This window comes from Ceratotherium simum, chromosome 21 (assembly GCF_057802395.1).
Source record: "Ceratotherium simum simum isolate JZ-2026a chromosome 21, ASM5780239v1, whole genome shotgun sequence".
Taxonomy (NCBI): domain Eukaryota; kingdom Metazoa; phylum Chordata; class Mammalia; order Perissodactyla; family Rhinocerotidae; genus Ceratotherium; species Ceratotherium simum.
The window spans coordinates 23,461,893-23,478,944 of NC_141920.1; the positions used below are offsets into that span (position 1 = coordinate 23,461,893).

The 17,052-nt window shown below is 45.5% G+C and overlaps 1 protein-coding gene across 3 annotated transcripts in view; it reads right to left on the reverse strand.

The window, feature by feature from the left end:
- Positions 1–4,344: 4,344 nt before the first annotated feature.
- Positions 4,345–17,052, reverse strand: part of DLGAP4 (DLG associated protein 4) — a 144,876-nt gene continuing 132,168 nt past the window's right edge. For 2 of the 3 annotated variants that reach the window (XM_087445314.1, XM_014787473.2), the window contains 3 exons: positions 9,186–9,277; positions 7,312–7,467; positions 4,345–6,447 (listed from right to left, as the gene is read on the reverse strand). In XM_087445314.1, coding sequence (XP_087301440.1) covers positions 6,229–6,447; positions 7,312–7,467; positions 9,186–9,277 — 467 coding nt within the window. In that variant the 3' untranslated portion in view covers positions 4,345–6,228. The remainder of the gene's footprint in view (positions 6,448–7,311; positions 7,468–9,185; positions 9,278–17,052) is intronic. The other variant, XM_004430447.3, reaches the window with a different exon arrangement.

The following is a 17,052-nucleotide window of genomic DNA, read 5'->3' on the forward strand; positions in this document are numbered from 1 at the left end:
GTGCCAGGAACCAGGAACAGAGGCCAAATATTTATTTTTTATTATATCACAGTAGAAATACAATTGACTTTTGTATGTTGATCCTGTTTCCAGGAACATTGCTGAACTCATTAACTCTAAGAGTTCTTTTATGGATACCTTAGGATTTTCTATATGAAAGATCATGTTATCTGCGAATTGAGATAGTTTAACTTCTTCCTTTCCAATCTGAATGCCGTTCATTCATTCATTCATTCATTTTCTTGCCTAATTGCCCTGGCTGGAACCTCCAGTACAATGTTGAATAATAGAAGTGGCAAGAGCAGACATCCTTCTCTTGTTCCTGATCTTAGAGAGAAAGCTTTCAGTCTTTCACCATGAAATATGATGTTAGCTGTGGAGTTTTCTTGGATGCCCTTTATCAGCTTGAGAAAGTCCTCTTCTAGTCCTAGCTTGTTGAATGTTTTTTATCATGAAAGGGTATTGGGTTTTGTCAAATTCTTTTTCTGCATCTATTGAGATGTCTTTAATCCCTTTTAATCTGGCACTGTTCCTTAGCTTTTCTGTGTCTTTTATGACACTGACATTTTTGGAGAGTCCAGGCCAGTTACTTGGTGCTCCCTCATGATTAGCTTCAGGTCATGGATTTTTGACAAGAATATCATGGAAGTGATGATGTGCCCTTCTCAGTGCATCTCATCAGGAGATACATTAAGTTTTCCCATCACTGGCTGGTAATAATAACTTTGGCCATCTAGTTAAGGTAGTGTCTGCCAGATTTATCTGTAAGAAAGTTACTATTTTTCCCTTTATAATTAATAAGTAATTTGTGGGGTGCTCCTTTGAGCCTGAATATTCCGTTCCTCATCAAACTTTCAACCATGCGTTTAACACCCACGGATGATTCAGTTGTTACTATGACAGTTGCCAAATGGTGATTTTCTAACCTTCTCACTTCCTTTTACTAGTTGGTGGACATGTTAATTTTGAGATTGCCTGTTAGACCTCCAAGTGGAGATGGTAAGTGGGAAGTGTGGAGTTCAAGGAAAGGCACAGGTTGCAGATTTAGATGTAACAGTTGTCAGCCTATAGAAAGTTAGCGCCATTAGCAGCTGAGGGTCCCCAAGAGCCCATGTTCCCTGTTAGTCATAGGGCTTCACCAGGCTGGGCTCTGCTGACATGTTTCGGAGACAAACCCTGGGGCTGGCTGGGTCACCAGGGTACCGTGGCTCCATAGAAGCGGGGAAGAATTGGGTTCTGTGGAAGGAAATTTCCCTGCTCCATTGAAAGCTGGTGAAAGCCGTTACAACGTAACCTGGCATTCAAGGCCCGTCTGGCACTGCCCCTTCCGTGAGCAGCAGCACAGTCTCACACTTCTGTGTGCTTACTGTGCCCTTCACTGCCACAGCTTGGAGAACTCCTGCTCATCCTTCAAAGCCCAGCTCAAATATTGCCTTCTCTGTGAAGTCCTGCTCCAGGTCCCCTCAACAAAGTCATTAATTTTGGAAATAGTTCTTGAGGCTCTCCTCTGCTAGGCACTGAGACTGGTGAAAAAACTCAATTCCTGTCCTCAGGGAGCCACCATTTCCTAGTGGAGACAGATATTTACATAAAATCACACAGATGTAAGTATCATCACATCAGTGACAGCAACAAAATGAAGTGACTCTCTCGTGCTCCAAGTGTAGAGCAGGGGATTTGCATCAACCTGGCCTTGCTGAGGTGCTTTGGGAGGGCTTCCCTGAGGGACTGCCACTGGCCTGAGAGCTGAGGCAAGAGCAGATGTTAACCGCATTGGTGGGGGAGCCAGCGCTCCCTGTGCGAGACCTGAGACTGGAGGGCAGAGGGCAGAGGTGGGCTCCATGGAGCTGGAGCTGGAAAGGTGCGCAGGGGCCTCCAAGGCAAAGAGGCTGGATTTTCTGCTGCCACCACTGGACAGGCTGCAAAGGGCTCTGAGCCGAGGGCGACTTTTGGAGGGAGCAGAGGGAGGACTTTTGAAGAGGGCCTCTGGCTGCCCTAAGGAGAGGCGGGAGGGGCAGCGGGGACCACACTGATTTTTCAGATCAGCCACATTCACGTGGGCAGGAGACACAACCTTGTTTTAAATTTCTCTTATGAACCCCGCTCCAGTGCTGGTGGTAGGAATTCATCTCAGTTGGTCTGGTGGTCCTCAGCAGCACTTACCCATGCTGGCGTCCAGTTGGTCCCTGGCTCTCAGGCCACTGATGGCAATGGCTTTGTCCTTCTGTGCTGACCATGAGGCACCTAGGGCCAGCGCTGCTCCTGGCTGCGGCTGAACCTTCTTTCTCTGCTCTCAGGCTGTGGGGTGGGGACTCTGGGAGGCTTGGGGACCTGCAACCCTGGGGGAGGAGGGGGTCTAGAATGGGAAGCTGGGCCTCCCTGCTTTCCAACCTGCAGCCTGTGGGTGGGTCTCAGGGACCAGGGGTGGCGTGCAATCTGTTTCTCCCTCTGCCTCTTCCCCAGCACCCTGCAGTCCTCAGGAGGGTGCTTCCTGTCCCTCTCAGTCCTCGTCCTTTCTGTTCCCTCAAGGACTGGGCTTTGGAAACGCAGAAGCTGAGGGATCATTCCCAGTTTCTCTGGGAAGCTGCTTTTGGCCTTTCCCTGAAGTGACAAATGCCTCCCTGACAGAACACAGTACAGGAGACATCATCTAAGTCATATTCTTGTTCAAACCATTTAATCTGAATCTAGTTATGAGACAAGAAATCCAAATTATGCAACATTCCACAAGATGCTTGGACACTTAAAAGATGTCAATGTCATGAAAAACAAAAAAAGTGGGGAAACTGTTTTTGATTCAACAAAACTAAAGAGACATGATAAATGAAAATAATAGTGAATGATCCTTAACTAGATCCCTGATGGATACAAAGGAAAAGCCATAGAGAACATGACTGGGGCATCTGGAACATGCTGGGCTTTAGCTGGCATTAAGGTCTGCGCGCCGAGTGCCTCCCTGGGTAAGCTTGCAGACCGCTCGTTTGTTAGATGAGAGGGTAATGGTGGTACTGTGATCACGCAGGAATGTCCTTATCCTTAGGAGCTGCGTGGGGTGTAAGGGGGTGAACTATCATGATGTATCAACTTACTTTCCAAGTGGCTCCAGGGGGAAAAAAATGTGTGTGTGTGTGTGTGTGTACACGTGTGTACCTGAGAGGGATGATGCAAATATGGCAAAATGCTGACAGTAATTCTGGGTCAAGGACTATTCCTTCATCTTGGGGGATGGGGGGGCCCTCCACTGCTGCACCAGTAGGACTGGGAGTGGGGGCCCAGATTCTGCACATCAGATGCTTCCCTCCCCCCTGTGCTCTTATACAGGGAGTGCCGGACCCTCCCTGAGACCCTGAGCTAACCTTCAAGGTCCCTCCCCTGCTGCAGCAGAAACACTCAAGCTTTGAAGGGGTAAGGGTCCACCCTGGTCCCCCAACGCCTGTCAGCAGAGCTGGACTGCTAGCTGGACGGTGGCCCTCAAATCCAGCCTGGCCACCTCTTGCACTTACTGAGCTCTGGGTGTCTGGCTCATTGCCCAAGGCAACCCGAAACCTCTTCACTTGCTCTTCAAGTCACCCCCTAGTTGGGTCTCAGAGCAGGGGTAGGTCCAGGAAGGTGCCAGCCCCAGGAGTTAATCAGAGCCACCATGGTCACTGGACGCTCAGCTGCCACTCATAGGATTCACAGATGAGAGCCCGCTGCTCCCAGTGCAGGAGTTCTGGCCCACAGGGTTGGGATGAGCTCACGAGGGGCCCCACTGGGAAGGGTGGGGCAGCCTGAACAAAGCTCCTGGGGAGGCAGATCTGTGCAGTCCCTAGGCCGGAAGTCACTGGCATGTTGGCTGAGATGGACCGAGGGAAGAATCCAGGTGTCTGTAGCTTAGCCTGGCCCAAAAACTTTCTCATGTTCTTACCACTGGGTGTTGGCACCTACTGTTGCTTCTGCCTTGAACACACTTTTCCTGGGCTCTCTGCTGCACACCACCCCCATCCCCAAAGCTATCCTTCCGGGCTTGACCAGAATGCTCCTGCCCACACCAGGTTTGGTGGTGCTGTCATGGATTCCCACAGCCTCACTGCACTCATCTTCTTTTCTGCCACCTGCTGTAGACCTGAACTCATCTGTGACATGTTCAGTGTCTGTGTCCCCCACCAGAGTGCGAGTTCTGTGAATGACCTGCCAGGCACTGGGCCTGGTACAGGAGGTGCTCAGGAAGCTCATTCAGTGCATATAGCTGTCGGGTGGAGGCAGCTGCCAGGGTCCTGAGTACCCCGTCCTGGGAGATGTGCAAAGTCAGGGTCTATGGAGGAAGTGAGAGGTCAGCAAAGGCAGCCCATCTTGGCTCCCATGTAGCAACTATAAATTAAGCATTTATTTCTCTGAGAAAGCTGGTAAGGTAGATGTTGCACACTCATTTTCCAGGTGCGGGAACCAAGAGCTTAGTTTTCTTGCCCAAGATCACAGAGCTGGCACATGACAGAGCTGGAATTACAGTTTGCACTCAAGTCAGTCTGTATCCAAAGAGCTGTCATTTGGGGGTGGGTGGGTGGGGCACGTCTGGCTCAGTCTCTTGGGGCAGCTGCTCCACTCGCCTCATCCCAGCCTGGCCCATCCCACTGTAATAACACCATGAGCCCTTGGTACACGTTACCTCATTTATTCTCACAACATGCCTGTGAGGTAGGGAGGGGCAGGGACTGTCCCCGTTTTACAGAGGAGGAAGTTGAGGCACACAGAGGTCAAGTGACTTGCCCAAGGTCACAGACGGCGGCCAAGCTGGAATGGGGCCCCAGAGCAGGCCTTCGGTTCCCCCCAGGGCCCCCTGCAGCAAGTGCTGGACACGAGGACGTCTCCAATGCCTAGTTGTATACACAGTAGAGAGCAGCCCTCGTGCACTGAGCTCACTGCGGGTTGGGCCTCGCCCTCCCCCTCCCCGCCCTGCAGGCCCGGGCCATTGCAGCTCAGGGCTCATAACACCCTGGGAGTGGGGCTGAGGGGCAGGGGAGAGAGGATGACTGGGGTAAAAAAATAGAACAGAAAACTCAGAGGCTGGGCAGATAGGCCCATGGCAGGGGGCAGGTGGGAGACCAAAAAAAAAGGGCTGCTTACACACAAGGTATATATTTTTACACACACTTGTACACACACCTAGATATAGTACATGTAAAAATATATGCTATTCACACACCCGCCTCCTGCCAGGTGCCCCGAGAGCCAGCGGTGGCGCTGGTGGGCATGGGTGAGCAGATGGGCGTTTGTTAAATATACACTCTAAGGTCTATGTGCATATGTACACATACGTACAGACACAGCCGCCCGCCCCTCGGGTACTGTACACAGGTTCGCCAGGGACAGACAACCCCTGGAAAATGGGGTCCCTCTCAAGTGCCCCCTGCAAGTCACTCTGAGTCATACATTTTGGAAGAAGGGGCTGGAGAGAAGAAAAAGGCGGGAGTCTGGAGTGTGATAACTGTGGCTTTTATCTCATTCCCCCCACCCTCCCCCAAGACTTAAACCCTCCTCATCTTCTCAGAGAGGCGAGTCCCCCACCTGACCCTGATGCTGGCGGATCACAGTGGGAGGGCTGCTTCTGCTGAGAGGAACCTACATCTGTGTGTGTGCATGTGTGTGACTGTGTGTGAGCACTTGGTGGGGGAGGGGATGCATGTCCATCTCTGTCCTCTGAGCTCTCAACCACGAAAAGGGCTGAGAACCTGAAAGCCGATACCAGGATGGTGACCCCTGTGTGAGCTCTGAAGGGAAAAGAGAAAAACGTAAGAATGAAAACTCCAAGTCAGAGCAGGGGTAGCTGGGAAAAGAAGGAAGGACATGGCAGGTGCCCAAGGCTGCCCTTGGACTGTCGTCATCTTGTAAACAAGCTAGTTTAAGTTCTCATTAGATAGAACAAGTAAAAAGACCACAGTCTGGAGGCTGGGCCGAGGAGTTGCCGAAGTCCATCTCTCTAGTCCACCACGGCCAGCAAGAGGGAAGAAAAAGTTTTATAGTTTTGTGTTTTTGTTGACTTTTTCTGTGTGAAGTCTTCATAACCTAAAGCTGAGAGGGACCCAAAAAAGCCAAATTGTGAGCCCTTGTATGCATCAATTTGAAAGTTGGCTCAGGGTCTCTAGACAGAATAACCATACTAAAGGTTGAGAAAATTTTGTTCCATTTGCATTTAGTTTGTGTGGTTTTTTTCTTAATGACTTAAAATTGTTTGCTTCCTGCTTCTTGGTCTCAGAGCCGGGTCTGGGCCTCGGGGACATAAATCTCGATGCTGTCTGCACTCTCTGTGGCTGAGTTCTGCCGCACAGAAGCCGCCCGCTTGGCCGCCAGGAGTCTCTTGCGGGCCTCCTGACGCTGCTTGTCCCCAGCGTCAGAGGCCTTGTCGCGGCTCACTGCCGGCTTGGATTTGGCTGGCTTCTTTGGGACTGGAGGGGGTGGTTTCTTCTCTTCCTTTAGTGAGACAGTGAGGAGGGAAGAAAAATAAAATAAAGGTGCCACCCTTTGTGTGGCACTACCACCCACTATATGCTGGCAGCTGGAGTCTCCACCCCAGCCTCCCGCATCGGGCACAAGCAACACACATTTGGAATCAGGAAGCCACAAGAAGCGATGATAGTGGGAATAGCACAAGGCACAGGAGCAAAAGCAAGCTTATGATTCTAGAATGTTCTAGCAGGAAGGGACAGAGAGATCACCACCTGTTCCCACCCCTCCTTTGAACCACTGGGAACCTGAGACTCAGAAAGGAATGAGCCTGAGTCACACAGCCAGAGATGGGATTTAAATCCAGGGCCTTCAACTCCCAGGTCACATTTCACATGCTATTGTAGGGGATCAGAACTCACAAGGGCAACAGTCTAGTAACCAATAACCATAGGGGTCATTGGGTGCCACTGTTTTACAGAAGGAAGCCTGAGCCTCAGGGAAAAGGCTGCCCCAGGAGGCAGAATTGGGTCCAAACCCCAGTACTCCTGGCACTGTGGCCCCAGGAGAAGGACCATCTTTCTGCCTCTGAAGTTCCAACAGTCATGTCTACACTAGTGCTCCAGGCTATGGGCATGTGTCTCCCAGGAGCCCCATTTTCTGAACATGCAGGGCAGGAGGGCATGCTTCAGGGGGCAGCCTCAACTACACAGAGCAAGCGGCATGCTGGACAAGTGCCGAGCATGGACCCCGCGCACTGATGGACGTGAGCCCCCAGCTCAAAGACAACACACGGAGAAGGGAGCCAAGCAGCACTGACCGATGTGGGCAGCGTTATTGCCGACCAGGAATTTGTCCCTGGACTTCCCCTCCGCACTGCTCCATGCTCACCTTCCTCTTCTCGGGGGTCTCCACCAGCTGCCAGCTGTTGGCCTTGAGGTGGTAGAGTTCATCAAACTTCATGCTGATGTCCTCGATGGACAGCTGTAGCAGGTCCCAGAACCCTGCCAGGTCCTGGGCTGTCGGACGTGGGTTGGCGTCAGGGTTCTGTGGGGCAGATGAGGATCAGTGGGACAAGCAAGGCAGAGGCTTGTCCTGCACCCCACCCCAAGGATGGTTGGGGTGTTTTTTTTTGTGTGTGTGTGAGGAAGACCCGCCCTGAGCGAACACCTGCCAATCCTCCTCTTTTTGCTGAGGAAGACTGGCCCTGGGCTAACACCCGTGCCCATCTTCCTCCACTTTAGCCGCCTTAACAAGCGGTGGCTTAACAAGCGGTGCGTCGGTGTGCGCCTGGGATCCAAGCCAGTGAACCCCGGGCTGCCGCAGCAGCGGAGTGCACGCATTTGACCGCTTCCGCCACCGGGCTGGCCCCACGGTTGGGGTCTCTTGAGGCCTAGTCTTGCTCCCCTGTTCCCAGGGTCAGTATCTGTATGAGTGAACGAAGCCAGTTGCTGGTCACTACCAGCCCTGATGGTGGACATCTTTGGGAGAAGGAGACAGTTCCATCATGAGAGCAGGCCCTGCACAAAATGGGGACTGAGGCCTCTGCCACCACTGTAGGGCTACAGTGAGGAAGGCTCACATGTCCCTAACATATGCCAGGCAGACAACTGTTCTCATTTTACAGGGAGGAAACAGAAGTTCCTGGCGATGATCTCACAGTGAGGCGGGGAGAAGCCAGGATCACTCCAACGTGGGTATGATTACAGAATCCAGGTGGTTTCCCTCCCACCATTATGTTCTCTGACAATACATTTCTCATCATGACTGCCCCAGCCAACCCAAAAACCCCTACAGGTCCTGGAGACAAACACTCGCCATTGTCATCTACCCCTCGGAATACACTGCCCCTAACCAGCTGGAGAGAGGCTTCCATAAGAAAAGCTGTTCTCCTAACAGGTAAGAGTGGAGGAAACCCAAAGCCTCGTGGTGGTACTTCTTTAGTTCTTACCTTGACTGTCTTCTTAGATATAGAGTTTTTTGTTTTCTGTTTTGAGGAAGATTGGCCCTGAACTAACATCTGTTGCCAATCCTCCTCCTTTTTCCTCTTTTTCTCCCCAAAGTCCCAGTAGATAGTTGTATGTCACAGTTGTACATCCTTCTAGTTGCTCTATGTGGGACACCGCCTCAGCATGGCTTGGTGAGTGCTGCGTAGGTTCTCGCCCAGGATCTGAACCAGCGGACCCCGGGCCGCCGAAGTGGGGTGTGCAAACTTATCCGCTATGCCCCCCGGGGCTGGCCCCAGATATAGAGTTTTATAGAAATAAATCAGTGCTAATTGATTTTTAACTTGCATGTGGCTGTTTTTACATAGAGTTCACTTTTCCATTTCAAAAGGTATTAGAGGGCCGGCCCCGTGGCTTAGTGGTTGGGTGCGTGCGCTCCGCTGCTGGCGGCCCGGGTTCGGATCCCGGGTGCGCACTGACGCACTGCTTCTCCGGCCATGCTGAGGCCGGGTCCCACATACAGCAACTAGAAGGATGTGTAGCTATGACATACAACTATCTACTGGGGCTTTGGGGGAAAAAATAAATAAATAAAATTATCAAAAGGTATTAGAGATCTGAAAGGACCCTTCCTGGCCCTTTTCTTGTGCTGAGCACTGACACGTGTCACCGTCATCTTTTCAATGCCATGAGGAAGCAGCACCTTCTCCATGTTACGGGGGAGGTCACAGAGGCTTAGAGGGGCTAATCCAGATGGGGGATCTGGCAGGCAGCCAAAGGCTGGAAGCCCCACTGTGTAGGAAGAAAAATCACACTCACCAAGTTTTGCTCACAGAGGCCCCGGAACTGCTGGAATTTCTGGGACATCAGTAGCTGGGCACTGCCCACAGCACTGAGGACTTTTCCTAAGACTGAGAAGAGAAGGTGGAAAAAGACTGAGTGAGCAGAGCAGTGTCTGTTGGGGTGGAAGGCAGGATCAGGGTCGTGGCTCTCATCTCCCCACCCCACCTTAGGATAACGAATCATTATTTGCTGATGGCAGTTGGTCTTCATTTTATTTACACACTAATCCACTCTCATTGTGAAAAATGCAAACAATACATATAAAGTGAACCCCATCCTTTAGTTTTTGTTTTTTTTTTTTAATTTATTTTTATTTTTTTATTTTTGTGTGAGGAAGATCAGCCCTGAGCTAACATCTGCCAATCGTCCTCTTTTTGCTGAGGAAGACCGGCCCTGAGCTAACGTCTGTGCCCATCTTCTTCCACTTTACGTGGGACGCCGCCACAGCGTGGCCTGACAAGCAGTGTGTTGGGGCACGCCCGGGATCTGAACCCGGGCCGCCAGCAGCAGAGCGCACGCACTTAACCACTATGCCACAGGGCCGGCCTCCCTCCCCGATCCTTTAGTTCTTAAGGGCATTTTATGGCAATAAATTTGAAAACTGAATTTAAATGGAAAAAATTTTCAGGAAAACATAAATCACTATTATAGACTCAAAAAGAAAAAGAAAATCTGATTAGACCAATAACTGTTTTAAAAAATCCCTGTCTTAGAATATTCAAACTGTTCCAGAGAGTAAATAAACATAGGAAATGACACAACTAATTTCAGGAGACCTCAGAGCAGATAGGACATGCCAAGAATAAACCACTTTCATTATGAACATAAATGTAAAAGTCTTAAATAAAATATAAGTACATAGAATCCAACAGAAGAGTGAACCATGAAGTGTTTAGCCCAGGTTGATCTTTTAGCGTGACTTCCAGCTTTAAAGTGGTGGCATAAAGACAGTACTACCTCCAAACCTCTTAGAAATCACTGAAAAGCAAAACAGAGTAGACAAGAAATGGAAATCGTCTCTGGCAGAACTCCAGAGCACAGCGTATGAGCAAGTCTGCTAGGTGCAGTGAAGGCCACACAAGGAGGATTCTTGGGGTCGAAGGTCTCAGATAGAGGTGGCAGTTTTGAGCTCTCCAAAGTAGGGGAACACAAGGCTGAAGAAGGCATGCCTGCACTCATCCCTTAGGAATTCCTGCGAGCCTGGGACACAGTCCTGGCCCCTGTCCCACAAGGATCTACTTACAAGAGCTCAGCAAGGAAGAATTTCACTTCATTAAGAAATTAGTAATTAAAAAGGAAGTAACACAGGAGCTAAACAGACATTATAGGAACAGCAAATGGCAGATGAACATTCACCAGAAAAGCTGTTGCCAGAGAACAGATGGAAAAGTGTGACGTTTAGTCATGCACATGTAAAATAGTAGTTCAAAGCAGAGACAGAGGTGCTGCGAAAAGAGATGGAAGCCAATGGAAGGAGATAAAACACGAGCTCTGGAACTAGTTCAAGAGAACATTCAGGCCATCCCAGAGACAAGGGCCACACTAGAAGCAGTACAAAGAATAAAGCACAAGGAGAACAGGAGTGAAAAGCTCCTGGTGCAGAACACAAACTTCTTGATTAACAAAACAAGCTATCTTTTAAAATGAATAGCTAAGCTGCTGGAAATGAAATGAACACCCCCCAAGTAGGTAGTGGGTAGCGTGCTTGGCTTGGTCTAAGGTAGAATGGGAATAAAAGGAAAAGTTTCTCCTGAGAATTCCTAATCATCAGATTGCATGTGGATACCTCGTTTTTTAAAAAATAAAAGAAGCAACTAAATGTATTAAAAAGAAAAGACTATGAAAAAGAAAGCAACTGAGACATGGAACAGAGAGGGAGACTCAATATACATCAATCAGAGTTCTAAAAGAAGAAAACAGAAAGAATGGAAGAAAGAAATATTCAGAGATCATGATTAGGAATTTTCCAGAAATGGCTGACACCAGTCCTCAGAGTCAGGAAGCCAAATGGATCCCAAGCAAATCAACACTTATTTACAGTAAAACCAAAGACAGAGAAGCTCTTAAAAAGCAGCCAAAGGAAAAGGAAAGTTACTGCCAAAGGAATGAATTAAACAGCAAACTTCTCAACTACAACAATGGATGGAGACTGAATATAGTACTGAGAGAAAAGTATTAACTTAGAATTCCACACCCAGAGGAACTATCCGGCAAGAGTCAGTGTGAATGGGGAAAGTACAGTCTCTTCAATGAATGGTGCTGGGAAAACTAGATATCCACATGCAAGAGAATGAAGTTGACCCTCACCTTACACCATATAAAATAGTTAACTCTGAATGGATCAAAAACTTAACATAAGAGCTACAACTATAAAACTCTTAGGATAAAACACAGGGGAAAACCTTCTTGACCTTGGATTTGGCAGTAGTTTCTTAAATAAGACACCAAAAGCACAGACAACAAAAGAAAAAAATAATAAATCTGACTTCACTAAAACAGAAAACTTTTATATATCAAAGGATACTATGAAGAAAGTGTAAAGACAACCCACAGAATGGGAAAATTATTTGCAAATCATATATCTAATAAAGGTTTAATATCCAGACTATATAAAGAACTCCTACAACTCAACAACAAAAAGACAGACAATCCAATTAAAAAATGGGGAAGGACTTGAACAGACATTTCTCCAAAGATAATGGTCAGTACGCATACTCAACATCATTAGTTATTAGGGAACTGCAAATCAAAACCACAAGAGACCACTCCACACCCATTAGGATAAAAACAAAACAACCAAAAAACCCCCAGAAAACAAGTGTTGGCAAAGATGTGGGGAAACTAGAACCCTTGAGCATTGCTGGTGGGAACATAACACAGTGCAGCTGCTGTGGAAAACAGTTTGGTGGCTCCTCAAAAAGTTAAACATAGAATTACCATATGACCCAGCAATTCCACGCCTAGGTATATACCCAAAAGAATTGAAAACAGGGACTTAAACAGATACTTTTATGCCAGTATTCAAAGCAGTATTATTTACAATGGTCAAAGGTGGAAACAACCCAAGTGCCCATCAACAGATGAATGGATAAACAAGATGTAGTATATACACACACTGGACTATTACTCAGCCATAAAAAGGAATGAAGTTCTGATATATGCTATAACATAGATGAGCCCTGAAAACATTATGCTAAGTGAAATAAGCCAGACACAAAAGGACAAATATGGTATGATTCCACTTACATGAAATATCTCGAATAGGCAAATTCATAGAGACAGAAAAGTACATTAGAAGTTACCAGGGGGCAGGGGGTGGGAATGAGGAGTTATTGTTGAATAGGTACACAGATTCTGTTTGGGGTAATGAGTTTTGGAATTACATAGTAGTGATGGTTGCAGAACACTGTTAATTTAATTAATGCCACTGAACTGTATGCTTAAAAGTGGTTAAAATGGGAAATTTTGTTATATATATTTTGCCACAATTAAAAAATGATTTAGAAAAAGGCAGAAAAGAGACAAAGTGCAAAATAAAATGGTAGAAATTAATCCAAATATACCAGTAATTACAATCTTTACAAATGAACTAAATTTCCAATTAAAATATACCAATTTCAGGCTGGATACAAAACCAACATCTAGATATATGATATATGCTGTCGACAAGAGATACAACCTAAAACCTAAGAACACAGAAAGCTTAGGAATAAGAAAATGGAAAAAGGTATACTAGGTAAATACTAAAAAAAAAATGCTGGTATAGTTATACTAATGTAAGAATGGACTCTAGGCCAAAAAGTAGAGAGAAAAAGGGGTGACTAAATATTGATAAAAGGTTCAGTTCACCAGGAAAATTAAAATGATTCTTAACTCATAGGCATGTAATAACAGTTTCAATTGTGTAAATGCAAAAAGTGACAGATGTAGGGCGAAGCTGACAAATCCATCATCAGAGCAGAAGACCTTAACAGAACCTCTCTGAGTAGCAAACAGATAAAGCAGACCAAAAAAACCACCAACATCAGAGAATATCTGATTAACTTACTTAACAAACTTGATCTAAAAGACATAATATAGAACCCTATACCCACTCATAAAATATACTTTCTTCTCACACACATATGGAACATTCATTAACACTGACACATTCTAGGACATAAAGTATTATCAACAAATTTTAAAGAAATGGGCATCATACAAATCATGTTTTTTGACATTAATATAATTAGGTTAAAAACTAGTAATGAAAACAAAACTAATAAACTCATATGTTTAAAAACAAATACTTCTAAAACATAAAAACATACATTTCTAAATAACCCACTGGTCAAAGAAATCCTATTGGATGTTGGAAATATTACACACCCTAACTTGTTAGATATGGCTGAAGTAGCACTTAAAAGGAAATCCATAGGCTTCAAAACTTATATTTTTAAAAAGGACAGGCTGGGGGCCGGCCCCGTGGCATAGTGGTTAAGTATGCGTGCTCCGCTGCTGGTGGCCCGGGTTCGGAACCCAGGCGCGCACCAATGCACCGCTTGTCAGGCCATGCTGTGGTGGCGTCCCATATAAAGTGGAGGAAGACAGGCACAGATGTTAGCTCAGGGCCAGTCTTCCTCAGCAAAAAAGAGGAGGATTGGCATGGATGTTAGCTCAGGGCTGATCTTCCTCACCAAAAAAAAAAAAAAGGACAGGCTGAAAAACAAATGAGCTAATGATCCAATTTAAGACATGAATGAAGGAATAGTACAATTAACCCAAAGAGAGGAGAAATTAACAAAATAATAAACCAACATATAACAGAGGATTAATAAAATTAACAAACCCTGCCAGACTGGTCAAGAAAAAATGAGACAGGTACAAATAAAAAAGATTAAGAATGGAAAAGGACCATATAACATAACCATACTGGAAAAGATATTTTAAAAAAGAGAGTTCTAGGGGCTGGCCTGGTGGTGTAGTGGTTAAAGTTCAAGGGCTCCGCTTCAGTGGCCTAGGCTTCGCAGGTTCGGATCCTGGGCGCAGACCGACACACCACTTATCAAGCCATGCTGAGGCGGTGGTCCCACATATAAAGTGGAGGAAGATGGGCACGGATATTAGCCCAGGGCCAGTCTTCCTCAGCAAAAAGAGGAGGATTGGCAATGGATGTTAGCTCATGGCTAATCTTCCTCACACACACACAAAAAAGTTCTACACAACAATGAAGTAAAAGATCATTTTGTTCTTAAACAAAAGAGAATACGAATAGAAGAAACATTCCAAACTCATTTTATGAAACCAGATAACCTTGCTACTAAAACAGGACAAGGATGAGGAAGGAAAAGCACCAGCCAATTTCTCGTGAACAAAGGCAAAATTATTAAATCAGATATTAATCAAGTCCAACAATGTACTAAAATGATAATATATCATAATTCAGCTGGGTTTATTCTGGTAATACAAGACTGACTCAATATTAGAAAATTCTAATGACTTCTGATTCTGGCCATGAAAAACCACTCAGTATCAGACAAACTAAACCCTCCCCCACCAAGAACAAATTAAAAAAAACCTAAATAAAATACCAAAAACAACAACAAAAATCTCTTTCAAGGCATTAAAAAATTAAGCAAGCAACGAGAATTTGAGAAGCTAATAATATCCCAGTGAGAAGGGAAACAATAGTCAGGCGAGTCTGATATTCTATACTGCTTTTACCCCAAGGAATCTCCCATCTATAAGCAACACAAGGCTAAGAGGCTGAGCAGAGCCTGTGGCAGTTTCATGGGGACAGTAAGACCAAAACTGGAACTCACAGCTACCAAGGCAGACAGGACTTGAAGTATCAAGGAAAGTGCATTAAACTGAGCAACGCTTCCAGCAGTCTTAGGTGTGGGACAGACCAAAATTGGAGCTCAGGGTCTGCCAGGGAGGAGGGGCTTGGTAAATACCACAGGCTATCACTGGGATTCCCTGAAGGGTACACATCAGGATAAGGGCAGACTAGAAATAGACTAACCACCACAAAAACTCAGCTCTGAATCAGTTCAGTCCCACATTGGATTAAGCTGGTCTAGCTCTACTCTCATTGCCTGCAAGAAGCCAAAGTAAATCCTTTCTTGAAGAACAGAAAATCATCCTGAGTCCCAAGTTATCTGTAGTTTTCATAGTTTCTGGCACTGAATCACCAAGCATACCAAAAGATACAACCAAATGACTGCACACCAAAAGAGAAAAAATAGAAAGAAGAAAAAGACCTACAGAGGATACAGATACTAGAGTTACTGGACAAGGGCTTTAAAATAACTGTGACTGGGCCGGCCCCGCGGCTTAGTGGTTAAGTGCTCGCGCTCCCCTGCTGGCGGCCCGGGTTCGGATCCTGGGCACGCACCGACGCACTGCTTCTCCGGCCATGCTGAGATCGTGTCCCACGTACAGCAACTAGAAGGATGTGCATCTATGACATACAACTACCTACTGGGGCTTTGGGGGAAAAAAATAAATAAAATTAAAAAAAAAAAAAAAAGTAAGTTTCTCTTGTTACCTCCCCCTTAACTGCCTACAAGAATTCAGATAAAAAACCTGTTTCAGGAAGTGCACTATCACCGTAGCATAACATGAACTAGGTGGCAGGCAGGGAGGAACCTAGAAAAGCCTGTTTGTTGGGCTCCCCTCTGTGTTTTTCTATGTGGCCAAACACTTGTTTTCCAAAATGTGTGAATTGCCTTCTTTCCCTTTGAAGTCCCCAACTCTCCCCACCCCCAACATTTTCTTTTGTCTTTAGCTGAGGATGGTATTTAAGGTGCGGGCTTCGGCCATTTTGGCAAGTTACTTAGTTTTCGTGGGTTTCTCCCATGTATACATGTTATTAAACTTTTGTTTTTCTCCTGTTAATCTGTCTCATGTCAATTTAATTCTTCAGAAGAACCCAGAAAGGTAGAGGAAAATTTCTTCCTCCCCTACAGTATCTGCATAAGCCTAGATGGTGTAGCCTACTACACATCTAAACTACAGTGTACTAATCTTACGGGACCACCATTGTATATGTGGTCTGTTGTTGACTGAAACATCATTATGTGGCGCATGACCGTAAAGGAGTGAAGAGTAACAGAAAGGGTAAATATGTGGGTAAAGCTAAGTAAATACTGATTGTAATATTGATTGTATATAACAAAAATAATGTCTTGTGGCAGTTAGAATATATATAGAACCAAAAAACTTCACAGCAATAGTATACAAGTCAGGAGGGGAAAAAAGTGTTCAAAGATCCTTGCATCATCTGTGAAGTGGTAAAGGTAGCAACTCAGATTAGTCTTTATAAAGTCACTGATGCAGTTTGTTATCTTTAGAGTCACTACTAAAAGAATAATAAGCTAACATGAGAAAACTGGAAATAAATACTTGATTAATCCAAAAAGAAGGCAAGAAAGGAGAAAAACCTAGTAATAAAATTTACCACATTACTAGATTAAAAAAGAGAAACTATATGATTAACTAAATAGACATGGTAAGAAATTTCATTAAATTCAACAATTTTCTTAACCAGAGTAAGAATATCTACAACAAATTTACAGTGAACTTCATACTCAGTGGTACAATGTTAAAAGCAATTCCTTATTTACAAATAAAATTAATGATATAAAAAGGTTTCTAGATATAAGATAAATATAAATGTCAAGAGAATTTCATCAATAAACAGAAAACACAATAACAAAAAACAAGACTTACATCCCTCCAGAATTAAAATACTAGTCTAACATATTTTTAGAAAACATGCAAAACTTTTATGTAGAAAATATAAAATCTAATCGAAAGACACTAAAGAAGACCTAAATAAATGCAGAGACATAATCATGTT